The 14,535-nt window shown below is 36.5% G+C and overlaps 2 protein-coding genes across 3 annotated transcripts; both read left to right on the top strand.

Moving 5' to 3' along the window:
* Positions 1–46: 46 nt before the first annotated feature.
* Positions 47–1,237, top strand: LOC137582506 (leukocyte receptor cluster member 1 homolog). Its single transcript, XM_068297083.1, has 3 exons — positions 47–181; positions 235–334; positions 393–1,237. Exons 1-3 carry the CDS (start codon positions 159–161, stop codon positions 1,161–1,163), a joined length of 894 nt encoding a protein of 297 aa, XP_068153184.1. The 5' UTR covers positions 47–158; the 3' UTR covers positions 1,164–1,237.
* Positions 1,238–1,723: 486 nt separating this feature from the next.
* unk (RING finger protein unk) lies at positions 1,724–6,217 on the top strand. Of its 2 annotated transcripts, XM_068296938.1 has the most exons (8): positions 1,724–1,936; positions 2,023–2,232; positions 3,429–3,848; positions 3,916–4,118; positions 4,413–4,525; positions 4,842–4,950; positions 5,107–5,229; positions 5,323–6,217. In XM_068296938.1, the coding sequence occupies exons 1-8, from the start codon at positions 1,875–1,877 to the stop codon at positions 6,117–6,119; spliced, it is 2,037 nt and encodes a 678-aa protein (XP_068153039.1). In that variant the 5' UTR covers positions 1,724–1,874; the 3' UTR covers positions 6,120–6,217. The 2 variants fall into 2 exon arrangements, with proteins under 2 accessions (XP_068153039.1, XP_068153040.1); XM_068296939.1 differs by lacking the exons at positions 4,413–4,525; positions 4,842–4,950 and having other exon boundaries at positions 1,725–1,936.
* Positions 6,218–14,535: the final 8,318 nt, after the last annotated feature.

Below are 14,535 nucleotides of genomic sequence, written 5' to 3' on the forward strand. Positions count from 1 at the left end.
AGTAGATATAAAACTCAATTTGAGCGGATTAAAAGTCGCAGTCGCCAAAACATAAAAATACCAACAAAAAATATCAAAATAAAAGAAATTTCAGTGTTGAATAACGCGAAAGTGTGAATTATTTACAATAAATACAGTAATACAATTATTTTTACAAAATGAATATATTACCAAAAAAAAGGTAAGTCTTGTCGCCCGGTAAACGAATTTAATTTAATTGTGCTCTACTTTTAGGTGGCATGTGCGTACCAAAGATAATATCGCACGTGTGCGGCGCGATGAAGCAGCTGCAGCAGAGGAAGAGCGAAAACGCCAGGACAAATTGAACTTAGCGGTAGGTGAAAAATGAAATCTAGAATTCGGTTTAAATCAAACTTTATTTTTTTTTAAAGGAAAGTGAAGCACGTATAAACTTCCTTCGAAAACAGTCAGGGTTGCCTGAAACTGATGCAGCCACTACTTCAGCCCAATCCACGAGCAGCTCAAGTAGAGATGCTCTTGGAGTGGATCTGTTTGCCGACTATAAGACACACATTAAGACTACAAATAAAGACCTGGAAAAGGAGCAAAAGGAGGAGCAGGAAAAATATGAGAAACAAATTGGTTATCTCACCTACTTAGGCCAAGACACTAATGAAGCGCTTAAAGTACGTAGTTGGTATGAGGTAGCACCCAAACGTCGACGGCCTGACGATGAAGGCGATTCACATTCTACAGAGAAGCAGATTAAACAAAAACTATCCTTGGATCCCCTTACATTAATAAATGCACTCATACCACCGGAAAAGAAATCTCCGCTCCCCGCAAAGAAAGTTAAGGCGCAAACACCTTCACCAGTGCCTGCTCCTAGACCTTCCAAATCAAAAAAACCCAAAAAAGATAAAAAGAAAAGCAAAAAACACAAAAAAGATAAATTATCAAGTAGAAAAGATTTAAGGGATACTGTTAAGCAAAACAAACGGGACAAGCTTGAAAGACTTCGTAAGGAACGTCTGCGACGTGAGGCTGCTGAACGTTTACGTGCGGAGGCTTTATTTGCCCCTCCTGTCTCGGTGCCGGGATCATCAGCTACAGCCGCCAGTACACCAGCAGCAACGCCAAGGATTGTCCAAAAATACAACAGTCAATTCAATCCCGAAATCGCAAAGCAAAATATGGTTTAAGCATGTGAAATATATACATACAGGCGTGTATATTCAAAGAGGATATTATAAGATTAATATATCTTTAAAACCGAGTCGTCTTTAATTTATAAATAACTTGACTTTTTTTTATTCTTAGTTTAATGTTTCCCGTCCTTTAAGGCCTATTAGTCTTAAACGCATAGAAAGAAGCGTTTCCCACCATGTGCGTCCGTCCCTCTGGATCAACGCAAACTCCTTCTAGACCGGAGAAGCTACAGAGTTGAAAATGCATGAATTGCATGTAGGCTTGTACATATTGAACAGTTTGTATATCTCGGATTCAGCAAAATATATATCATATTTTCGAATCTTATCCGTGTCTCTCTAGGAGTTCGGTGTGGTTCGGTGGTTCGAATTTCGTATGACCGCGCAAGTTGCATCTATAAATGATATATTTTCCCCATCTGGCCACACTTTTCGTGTCGGAAAAAACGCACGAGTAAAATGCTCGCGGCTAAAAACGCGTGAGTAAAACGCGCGAGCATTCGACATGCAACAAAGGAGTCCAACTTGAACCTGATCGAACATGTTCGAGTTGCGAGTAAGTTGTTGTTGTTGCAAGACAAAGCGAAGCGGGCGAATAAAACGCAAAAAAGAATTTGTTTTTAATTAATTTGTTATATTGGCTTTTTAGTAGATAAAATAATCAATTCAGGCGCGAAAAACACAAACGGCGATAAAACCAAAAGGATGAACAGCGATACCAGCAAGCTGCTGTTGTCCTCGCAGCAGGAGAAGCCCAATCATTATACGTAAATAAAGCAATTAAACTAATCGCAATGTGCAATTTGTGTAAAATGTGTGCTAAATAAATATTTGCAATCTCTGTCACCACCAGCTATTTAAAGGAGTTTCGCGTGGAACAGTGCCAGTCATTTCTGCAGCACAAATGTAACCAGCACCGACCCTTCGTGTGCTTCAATTGGCATTTTCAAAATCAGCGTCGTAGGCGGCCCGTACGGAAACGTGATGGCACCTTCAACTATAGTGCGGATAATTATTGCACCAAATATGATGAAACCACTGGCATTTGCCCCGAAGGCGATGAGTAAGTATTACTATCCGTATCCTTTACCACTTTCTTCCTTGCTAAATGGCATTGGCCAGGCTGTGGCAGCAAAAGAAAAAAAGGCTGGAGACAACGCCACGACGTAGTATTTTTTTTCTCATTTCCTCTTTGCTCTTCGTTTTCTTTGCAATGTGTGTGTATCTCTTGGCTTCGTGTGTTTACAAACAAAAACTTGGGTGCGGGCGACGAGCGGGCGGATGGCGTCGTCTGGCTAAAAGTGAAATTCAATTGTGTTTGTATGTGTATGTTGGGTGTTGGGGTGGGCGTAGATGACCTCGACACCGCCTTCAAAGTGAAAGTGAAAGTGCTTGTGCTTGTAGCTCAATTGAGCACGGAGATTCTAATCAGCATCCGCTGAGGCGGCTGCTGCCTTGGGCTTGGTGGTGGTGGTTGTTGCTCCTATCTACACGCACACACAACACGGTGCTGCTGCTACAAGTGTGTGCGTCATTGTTTTTATTGCGTTTTGCTTTTGCGTGTTTTCTTCGCTTTATTTTGATTTTCCCCCGGCAGCCTCAAATGTACAGTTATAATTGGTGCGAGCTTTTTCTCCAAAACATAAAGCTCTCTCACAATCAAATGAATCAAATAAAAAGGCGGCAAAAAATATTTTAAAAAATACAAAACAATGAATAAAAGGCAATTACATATATTTTCTGCAAAAAAATGAAGTATAATGGCAACATAAAGATCACTTTATGACCCATACACATACATACATATGTAAATGTGTACATTTGTGTGTCTGCTAAAGTTTGCTTCGTCTCATATTCTTTCTCTCCCTTTTTTTTCTTTGCAAACAAGTGCTGCACGTCTTTTGCAAAAAAAAAGGCCAAAAACCTTGCAGAAAAAGGCTAACTCGATAAAATCAAGTGAATATCCAATTCACATGAGTAACAGATTGCTATATTAAAATAAATCGATTCAAGCTTGGGCTTGGAAATATATTTGCTTTCAAGGTCAGAAACGGCAGTCTTGGTTAGAAATTTTTATGAGTTTATTACAGATTTGGCTGGGGTTTTCCTTAGGAACGACAACACTGTTTAAAGCAGCTCCCTATGGCTGGCTATTTTTAGATTTCTCTGGCTGCCTAAATGCGTCACCATGTTCTCCTAAACATATTGCCCGCCTTTCCACTAAATTCCCATTCACCTCATTTACTCTACTCTTCACAGATGCCCCTTCCTTCATCGCACTGCTGGAGATACAGAACGTCGCTATCATTTGCGCTACTACAAGACTTGCATGTGTGTCCATGACACCGACAGTCGTGGATATTGTGTGAAGAACGGTTTGCATTGCGCTTTCGCCCATGGCATACAGGATCAACGTCCGCCCGTATATGACATAAAGGAGTTAGAGACTTTGCAGAATGCCGAAATCACATTGGATAACAGCAATGCTCTTAACGCTTTGGATAAGGAGCGCAATCTGATGAACGAGGACCCCAAGTGGCAGGATACCAATTATGTTCTAGCCAACTATAAAACGGAGCCATGCAAGAGGCCGCCACGCCTATGTCGTCAGGGCTATGCTTGTCCTCAGTATCATAATAGCAAGGATAAACGTCGCTCGCCCAGAAAGTTTAAATACAGGTAATAAACTTGTTTGATGTAAAATGTGAAGATTACTGATATTAACTGCGTCATTCTTAAACTGCAGATCAACACCATGCCCCAATGTAAAGCATGGCGAGGAATGGGGCGAACCAGGCAACTGTGAGGCTGGAGACCATTGCCAATATTGTCATACACGCACTGAACAGCAATTCCATCCGGAAATCTATAAATCCACCAAATGCAATGATGTACAACAGGCTGGCTATTGCCCACGCAGCGTTTTTTGCGCATTTGCTCACGTGGAACGTAAGTTGCGCCAAACGGGTTAACTAGTCTTATATGAAAGCAGCTATATTGCATTTTTTCTACGCATTTTCCTTTTTTTATATTGAGCTTTGAGCGATGTTTTCCACAACCAAATTAAGTATTAAGATGAATCTTAAGATTCCGATAGAGTAGGGTTTTTTCAAGATTTCTTTTATTTAACCTTTATGTTTGTCTTTTAATCACTTTTCACTTATCGTGCCTCATCAATCAACTATTATCGCAAAATTTTATCAAATTCAAATAACAAAACCGAAACCATTTGCTTTAAAAAAGCCTGTATAATGGCCGATGAGAAGATGCGGGATCACGAACTCTCCTTGTGTGAACTTATTTCGAATGCTTTGCCTGATCTTAAAGCCAAGGATGTACTACATATGGGCGAAAAAGTACGTATTATCCAAAGATAAAAAAAAAAAACTAAAAACGAAACAATACCACATGTCCATTGTTCGTGTGTATATGTGTGTGCGTATGTGAGTTTGTGTGTGTGTGTGAGTTTCGCCACGTCTCGACCTAACTCTTATTCCCAAAATCATCCAACATCCGCGTTAATCAAGCTAACAATCATCATCCAGCTAATGTTCTCTCATCCACATTAAGATCTCTTAAAAAAAACGAACGTTTGTCCGCCTGGTGCTCTCTCACATTTTGACTCCTCGTTTCTTTCTTTTTTTTTTCGTTTTCGTTCTCTTTTTTATGTAGTTGTTAAACATTGATGGTAATAGTACCAATAAAATGTTGGTAGATGCTTTGGAAAATACATCAAATTCCAGCAAGTTTTTAAATTTCTCACGACCCCTGGATAGTCGTTGTGAGTATATACAAGAATTATGTACAATTTATTTATAAATATATATATATATACATAAATATATGGTTGTGGACAAGCAAACGCCTCGCCTCGCCTCATCTTGCTCCTGGGCCAGAGCTGAAAATCTTGACTAATCGATTTCTCTTTGCCCGGCAGCTTGCTCATTGGAGGATCCGCGCGAGAACTCGCTATCTGCGAGCTTGGCCAACACTAGCTTATTAACACGTTCCTCGGCGCCAATTAACATTCCTAATCAGACACTAAGTAACTCAATTAACGGTAAGTAAGCCGCCGCCAATATATCAACTCTCTAACTGAATTACAACAATTGATATCTAATTACGTATATCTTTTTCCCCCTACATATCATAGATTTCAACTCAGGTGGTTTTGCCGTCAACATTCCTAGCAGTTCGCTCAACTATAGTCCAACAAATCATGCCAGTCTATTCAATGTAGATGCGTTCAACTATGGCGGCGGCGGTGGATCCAATAAACTCAGCAATTCACTTTCGGCGGCCACACAAAATGCAGCAGATAGTAATATATTCTTTCCATCGCGCATTATTTCGCCAGGATTTGGAGATGGTCTCTCAATTAGTCCATCGGTTAGGATATCGGAATTGAATACAATACGAGATGATATTAATAGCAGTTCGGTAGGCAATAGTCTCTTTGAGAATACTCTGAATACGGCTAAGAATGCATTCAGTTTGCAATCGTTGCAATCCCAGAATAATAGCGATTTGGGCCGCATGACCAACGAGCTGCTCACCAAAAATGCCCAGATTCAAAAATTATCTGGACGCTTTGAGGAATTAGTTTGTAAATTAAAAATCACCGAATTACACCGTGACAAGGCTAAACAAGAAGCAATCGAATGGAAAGAACGCTATGATCTAGCCCAAATTCAGCTCCACTTGTCCGATGAACTGCGTGACATGTCCATACAAAAACTAAAGCAATTGCAGTCAAAGCTGCGCACCGATTTAGAGGAAGTTGATAAAGTATTATATTTGGAAAATGCCAAGAAATGCATGAACTGCGAGGAGAATAACCGAACTGTCACACTGGAGCCCTGCAATCACTTGTCCATCTGTAATACATGCGCCGGCTCTGTTACCGAATGTCCCTACTGTCAAGTACCGGTAATAACCACCCACACCTAGGATATGTTTGACCGACAGAAGGGTAGGGAACGGACGTACAAAAGGACAATGTGCGAAGAACACAACACAAAGTACACTTTAATTTAAAGTAAGCAAAATGAATACAAAACAAACACAAGCTTATATAATTTAGACTTACATATACATATGTAATTATACGTATGTATATGTATGCAAACATATAATCTATATTTTAACTATCATATGCAAATTAATCATTATCGATATTAGCAATTACTAGGCACAAAAACTATTATTTCAATTTTTTCTATCTAGTTAGCTCTTTGGCAATTAATATTTAGTTTTTCTTATCAACAAACCTAAAAACAACTACAGGAATCATTGAAAATGTGTGTTTATTTGAGTTTCGTCTTCAAAACTGTATTTCAAATGTTTAAAGAATTTAATCATTTTTATTTTGTATTTCTTTTTGTTTAGTATGTGTATTTTTTTGTATTTTTTTTTTATTTGACGAATGAGCAAATTGCAATATTAATATTTAAACATTTCATTTAATTGGAAAAATTATGATATTCTTTCTATCGTATTACCACTCTCTATTATTGTATTGAAACATATGCCACATTTTCAGTCATATTGTACTTTTTACTAGTATTATTTAAGAAACTTAAAACATGAAAACTACAATACAATGAAACAAAAGAAATGAAACCGATTTATATATGATTAAAAATATATATATCTATATGTAAATGATAAAATAATTTTTCTAGCAACTTTTAGTAATTGACTATTAACAAATTTATAGAAAACAACAAATTGATAAAAACAAAAAAAAAAAAAAAAAAACTGAAAGTAAAACTATTTAACAACAAATACCAACAACAAAAGAGTTAAGAAACCGCAACAACAAAACCACCAGTGATTTTATATAAACCGATTTTCAAAACTGTATTTTATATATAAATATAATAACTGTGGACAAAGCAACAACAACAACAACAAAGAAAACTATAAATCAAGCCACAAAATACTGATTGATGATACCATTATATACATACATAACTATAAACTTGTAGACAAGACAGTTGATTGAATTAATTACAAGCTGTACTTATCTTTTCTAAACCTTTTTGTGTGAGTTAAATATTTGCTTGCTTGCTAATCTGAAGAATGTCAAATTGTATTTCTTTTGCGAATAATTAATTACTTTTGTGCAAGGCTATCAAAACATGGCCATTCCATTTTTTTTTCAAAAACAGTTCGCATTTAAAGAAAGAAATAAACCATTCTTATTTTGGTAATTCTTTAGTTGATTTTGTTGGTTCTTGGGCACAACGAATTCTTTTATATATATATTTTTTTTTTAACGTATCAAAACGTACCCAAAATATGAATTGAACACAGTAATTATAAAAATAATGAATGCATTCGAAAATTTAATTTCTTTCGGACTAATTTTTTTTTTGTATACTGTATGGAACTATTTTTATATATACTCTACTAGGTTATTTTTGTGATTTTGCTAGTGCTTTAAGTACTTATTTTGCTCTGCTGATTCTCGTTTCTCAATAAGCTGAATTCTTCTTCCAAAATAAAAAAGAAAATTTAATGTTTAAGAATTGAAATTGGAGATTTAGAAGGAAATGTGTTTATAAAGCATTTGGTCAACAATTTGAAATATGTATGTAAAGAGAGCATAAACAATAAATGTAACTCAAGACAGCGAATTCAAAAACAAAAGAACAAAAAAAGATATTTATTGTTAACACAACTTAATGAAATGATCGGCAACAAGTAAACCGTCTATAAGAAATTGTTTTTTTTTTTTTTTTAACGAAGAAAGAGCTAAGTAAAATGTATTATTAGTTATGTATTGGAAAATATGGAAATGTTTTGAGAATGAATTCTAGCAATGTAGCAGCAGCATAGGCATTTATGGAACAACAACAGCAACAACTATGAAGATATACAAGAAATAAACAGAATATATATATATTTTAATGCTATTTAGTGAAGCAGCGCAAAGGCTTTTAAATGTGTGTGTGTGTGTAGCCAAAACCAATATTAAAAACAACAAATTAATAATTATTAACAGTAAATAAATGTGTGTTAAATTGAAATATATATATATATATATCTATAAATATATATTTATTTAATGCTTTAATAGAGTTTATGATACAACAAGAAGAAATGAAAATGCAGAAATGTTTAAGAAAATGGTTTTTATAATGGAGCTGTTGAGTGCTAAAATTACCTTTACCCTTTACCTTCCGCCCTCCCCCTCAGAAACCTCCTACTGACGACTCGACTCTCTCACCATCGGGCCCAGTGAAAACTTTTGCTAATCTATATACATACATATATATAAATATACATACATATAAACACAACTCCTATATCAACTCTATAGAGCTAACCACCTAAAACTAAAAGCAATTCTCTAGACATGTCAACAAATGAAACAAAAACAAACTTCAAATCATCAAACCATATTATGCCATCTAGACGAGAAATCAAACAAACAAAACGAGAAATATATGTGTACACACGAAAATAAAACAAAAACAAACAAAAAAAACAAAAGTATGTATTTTGTATACGCTACTGTAAGAGTGATTTTATGTGATTTTGAAACTACTTGAATATGTGATCCAGAAATATATAAAAAAAAACCAAGAAAAAAATTAAATACAAAAAACAAATTGTATATGCAAAGCTCTCGACAGCAACCAGCAATAAATAATAATGGAAAGAAACAAATATATATATACATATTTGTTTAAATACACATGTGTATGTATTACCAATTTATCCTTGTGTACAACAAAATGCAAGCAACTAAATATATCATGACAATGCTCCAGCTCCATTTAGAAACAACAAAAAAAGAAAATGAAAGAAAAGAATGAAAAGTGAAAACAATACACACAAATAGATCAGTTAGTAATTGAAACTATGTAATTAATAAAATGAAACCATTAATTATAAAAAAATTATGCCACAAATAAATGTCTAAAATATAAATTATGTTCGTAGTTAGTTTTTAGGACTCTATCAAAATGAATATTGAGAACAAACAAACAACAAATGCAATTGTCTAGATCTAGTATAATGAACAATACAACAATGTTTGCTACTAGTAACTCTTTCATAGCTAAATAACACATTAACAAATTGTTTATACAACACAACATGCATATGTATGTGTGTTTTGTGCAAAACTGTAACTGAAGGTTTTTACTCAATACGCAAAGGGAACCATCTAAACACTAACTAAACAACAACCTAAAACCAACCAATTAACAAACATTAAGAAATCGTTGAACACCGAAATGAAAATGATGGAACACACAGAGAGCAATTCGCAACTGATAAGTACTGTCTCTACAAAACTAACTATACACAAATAGTTTAGCAATATATTTAACTATACAAAATGCAATTTTTATGCGAATCACACACAAAAGCAAACAAATCAACTACATGAAAATCTAGCCCAACAAGATAACTTAAACAAATTTATTAGCAATTAAACAAACAATACGCTGAACAAACAAAAACAATTGAAATACAGCTCTAAAGGAGTTAACTCTATTCCTAGATGGGAAGTTTAATTAAGATATGTGTATGTATACTGGAATATTAATCAAAGAAAAACTGATGCAACATAATTCCACTTAAACACACACACACTCACACTCAAGAAGTACAAAGATGTTTGATCATTTTGTTTAACATTTTTCAAATTAAAACTCTCTTTTACTGTATGCAAGAACACAGAAGATGGAAAATTGTTAACAATTTCGCAAGTTTCTTTTGGCTATAATGCATTACTACTGGTTTTATTTACTATAATAATTTCATTGATAAATAAGCGTTCCTTTTGCTGATATGCAATTGCTGTTACTGCCATAAATCCCTCCTTTAGCATTTCATTGGAAAAGGGGCCACTTAATGCGCTTATCTTTGGTTCACATAAAAGAATTTCAAGTGTTGTGCGATATTTAATTTCCTGACATTCGAATTGAACAATAAAAGAACAGAAGCCGCCTCTGTAAGAGTGTTTGTGAGTGTGTGTGTGTGTGTGGGTGTTTCGTATAATCAAATAACAATTCGAGTTATATGTTTGTTATTAACCAAATTGGAAAGTATATAGGTACATAAAAATTGTTTAGAATATATGTATGTGTTTATGGGCTTGTGTTATGACAAATTAGCAAACAAATCACAACAAGAACAATAGAATATCTACAAAAATACCTACAACATGAATAAAAATACAAAATCTAACTATGAAATATTGAAAATCAACTATTTAATTAGTTATGCATATACAACAAATACATATATAAATATATATATATATATATATACATCTTTATATATATATATATTAACATATTTACTTATGATTAGCGTTATCAAATTATCAAAAAAAAAAAAAAAAAAAATAATAAAAAAATTGTGTAGAATTCTAGTTATGACAAACAAAATCCAGAAAATTATTGACAAATTGAACAAATTGTTTAAAGCGACCACACAAAATGTAAGAAGATGAAGAAGTGGAACAAAGATGCAAAAATCTGCCTCAAAATATATGTTCTAACAATACATACATAGGTACTTGCATATTTGGCAATAATCATAAATGTTATTTAAAGAAAAACAAATTGAAAACTATCCGATTAACAAATTGATAAATACAAAAATTACTATTTGAATGACAAAATATTAATAAAAATCAAACAAAAAAAACAAAATGTGTTTCAAATATTTGCAAAGTCTTATTACCCATTTTTAAACTAAGGAAAAAACTTAAGATTTATCCGCTGTATGAAGTAATAAAATGGATAGCAAATCTTTGGTGATTAGTTCCTCTTCAATTGTAATAACAACAACCATTCCAGGACCTTTAAATGGTCCCCGCATTTTTATCGATACGGCCCTGAATATGCATCAATTTTTGTTTTATTTTACTTGTGTGTGATTCTTTTTTTGTAATTTTTGCAGACACAAAAGACAAGGCGCTTGCTCTTGGTTCCCATGCGTGATTTCAATCTTGGTCCCTCTCGCACTCTCTGTCTGTGGAAGACACAAAGAGCAACAGAAACAGCAACACAAGCAGCAGAAGCACCAGCAACAGAAGAGAAAAAAGGGCCATATAAAAGGCAGAAACTCGTAAGAATTTTAAAATGCACGATAATCGTTCAGTGATAGCCTAAGCAAGCCGACAAGGCAGACTCTGAGAACGGGAGATGGAGAGGCTGCCAAAGCAGAAGAGAGAGAGAGGGTAAGAAGGTCCAGGGAGCCAGTTTTAAAACAAGGTACATGGCCAGAGCTGCTGTTGCTGTTGCCGTTGCCGTTGCTGCTGCTGGTGCTGCTGCTGCCATATCGCTGGGTTCGCGCGTTAAACACAAGCGCAACAATTTTTATTCTGTCAGCGAACGCGTGCCTGTATTTGTGTGGTCCCGGCTTCAAACTGGACCCTGGGTCCAGGCTGTGACTGTGGCTGCTTCTACTGACTCCCTGTCTGATTGTCTGCCTGCTGCTTGCCTGCCTGCCTGCCTGCCTTCCTGCTCGCCTTGCGATCTTGCGTGGAGATCTCACGCGCTTGCGCCTGCCTAGGCACACTGCACTGAAAATGGGCGAGCATATTAGTGTCGTTGATCGTCGGGGACTGTGTGTGGTTAGTAGACTGGTAGTGTGGATGGTAGTAGTTAGGTATACTGTCTGAAAGCATATAAATAGTTTTTATGAGCGCCAAAAGTGTTGCCATTTTTCATGTTGGCCCCAACTATTTTTAGACATTTTGCCAAGTGGACATGTACAAGAGCATCAGGATCAGGATGAGGATGAGGATGAGGCATGTTCATGTTCATGTTTCTGGGCAATGTTTCGCACGCTGCACGCTACACGCATTTCCACTCGAAACTTGTTTTTGTTCCCGCTGCTCTCTCTCTTTTCTCTCTATGCTCCTTTCAATCTGACCCACCGACCAACCATCCGCCCGCCCGCAAGTTTCCCCATGTGTTTGTAACACGATACATTTCGCCGTTCTTGCCGAAGCTGCGGCTATAGTCGTGGTTGCGTCTCCTTTGGTCTGGCATGGACATGGACATGGGACTGGAGTTGGGCTTGGGTTTCTAATGCATTTTTCTCGCAAAACAGCTCATTAGGCATTTTTAATTTGACATCAGGGCCAATTTATGTGGGAATTGCAAGATTTTTGAGTCATCTAAATAAAACGAAAGACTTAGGCAACGAACTTGGCAAAACAGAAAATCAATTTTCAATTTGCTGCAGTTGTTTAACCCGCAGCCAGACGTTTGCCTCCGGCATCCACACAGATCAAAGCATAACGAAAAGAACACAAAACAACAATAATAAAAAAAGACAAAGGCAAAACGAAAAGGAACAACAAAAAACCAAAACTATTTAACTGGCCAGGCGTTGACGTTGATGTTGGGTCTACTCAACTTAACGAAGTGTTGGTGCTTTTTAGACCCGCCCTCCGCCCCTTCACTGCCTTCACTGACATGCCAGGCAGCATTCCGGCTGCGGTTTTTGCGGCCAGCCAGCCACGAGCGGCGGCCCCATAACAAAAGTATTGGCAACTTGAAATTGAAAACTTTAAGGGGGAAAAAATGGCAATTTTCTAAGTCCACCCAGTTTACAAAGAGAGGGACTTAAAGTAAAAGGAAGCGATGAAGTAGAACGAAAAGAAATGGGGAAAGGTATATGAGGGTGGGGAGAGGTATGCGTATGCGACTGCGACCGGGACTGCGCTTCTCGGTCATCAACTTTCCATAATCGGCGCGCAGACAACAAACAACTTGACATGAGCCTTCGACGCGGCTGCATGCTGGGCCAACCAACGACAACAACAACAACAACAACGACAACAACAAGCGCCACTTTGCTGTCAATTCAAAATGATAAAGCAAACAAATATTAACCCACTCCAAGTGGACGCACTTTCTGACAGGCCAGCGACACTCGAGCCGACCTGGGATCTGGGACTACGGTTGGAGATGGTACTGCGACTGCGACAGCGGCTGCAAATGGGACTGGGACTGTGGGAATGTGGCACGGCCCCGGCTTAAATGCTGTTCCAGGCCATAATGACTTTTAATTTTTATGGCACTGGCTGCCGATGAGGATGCCCAAGCAACAGAAACGGCAACGGCAACAGCAACAGCTACAGCAGCAGAAGCAGAAGCAGCGCAAAGCCGAAGCTTAAGTCGCATATAATTCAAGTCCATCAACGCATGCGCTTCACTTGACCGCCATGATACACATTTAAATACTCATCGCTCCTCGTCGCTCACTCATCTTCGTAGCCTGTCGCCCTGTATGGCCACTTGAGAGCGCATCCATGTGGCATCAGCTCCAGTCTGCTCTGGCTTTCAAGATGATGCTCGAGAGGAGGCAACAAAGGCTCAGTGTTGTTTAATATTTTAAGTAAGTGCTGCCGCTTGGCTGGTTGTCAGTAAGCAATCCAACCAGAAAGTCAGAATGCCGGCACGCAATCTTTACCTCTACTCCAGTCTATAATGGACAAATGATGATGGGTTTTCGAGTGCTCCGATGAAAACTCGCTAGGAATTTACTAAAAAAAAAAAAATGTGGTATCACATTGTTGTTATTGTTCATAACAAGATTACAATTACAGCTAATTTATTAAAATCTCAAGTCCGATTACTTTTCAAAACATTTTAAACAGTTTTGTGAGAATATCCTTTGTATTCTAGCTTTCACCTGAATGAAATCTAAGTCAATTCTTTGGCAGATACATTTAATCCATTTTCCAGATAAGCAAGCGATTTTCCTTAACATTTTCACATCGTAAGAAGCTCCTGTAGTTGGTCTTTCAGATTCTTATTCGCTGATCCATTATGCATATAGCTTGGTCCTAACACCAAGTGATTGCTTCCTGTTCCTGACTTTGTGTGAGGATTTTACCAAAGAGGTTAGCCAATATGGCTTGCAATTATTTTTGGATAATCATGTTCAACATTTTTTTTTTGCTGCTTAACAAAATTGCAAGTTTTGTCTAATTAATGACTTTAATCACTTGAATTTCACCGCCTTTTGTCGATTCTAAAAATACCCACTAAGAGGTATAACTTTCACTCAAATTTTGCTGTTTTATACTGATAATTTGCTGATAATTATTTTTATATCCTTGCAAAAAAAAGTATATAAATTTTAATTAGAAGCGTACACGGAAATAACATATTATGATTAGATTAGATTAATGCTAAATTCATCATGACCGTAAAAGCTACAGGTGAAATTCTGTTTGTATTGTTACCGCGGATTAATCCGTCGGATACCCTATTTCATATACACATAACCAAAGAAGTCAATAGCTCTATTATTTCTTAAAGAAATGTTGTGCCAAACTCGATCATTGCCTACCGATTATATCAGATAGAATGGAATGATT

The sequence above is a fragment of the Drosophila tropicalis genome, unplaced genomic scaffold (assembly GCF_018151085.1).
Source record: "Drosophila tropicalis isolate 14030-0801.00 unplaced genomic scaffold, ASM1815108v1 contig_859, whole genome shotgun sequence".
NCBI classification, from domain to species: domain Eukaryota; kingdom Metazoa; phylum Arthropoda; class Insecta; order Diptera; family Drosophilidae; genus Drosophila; species Drosophila tropicalis.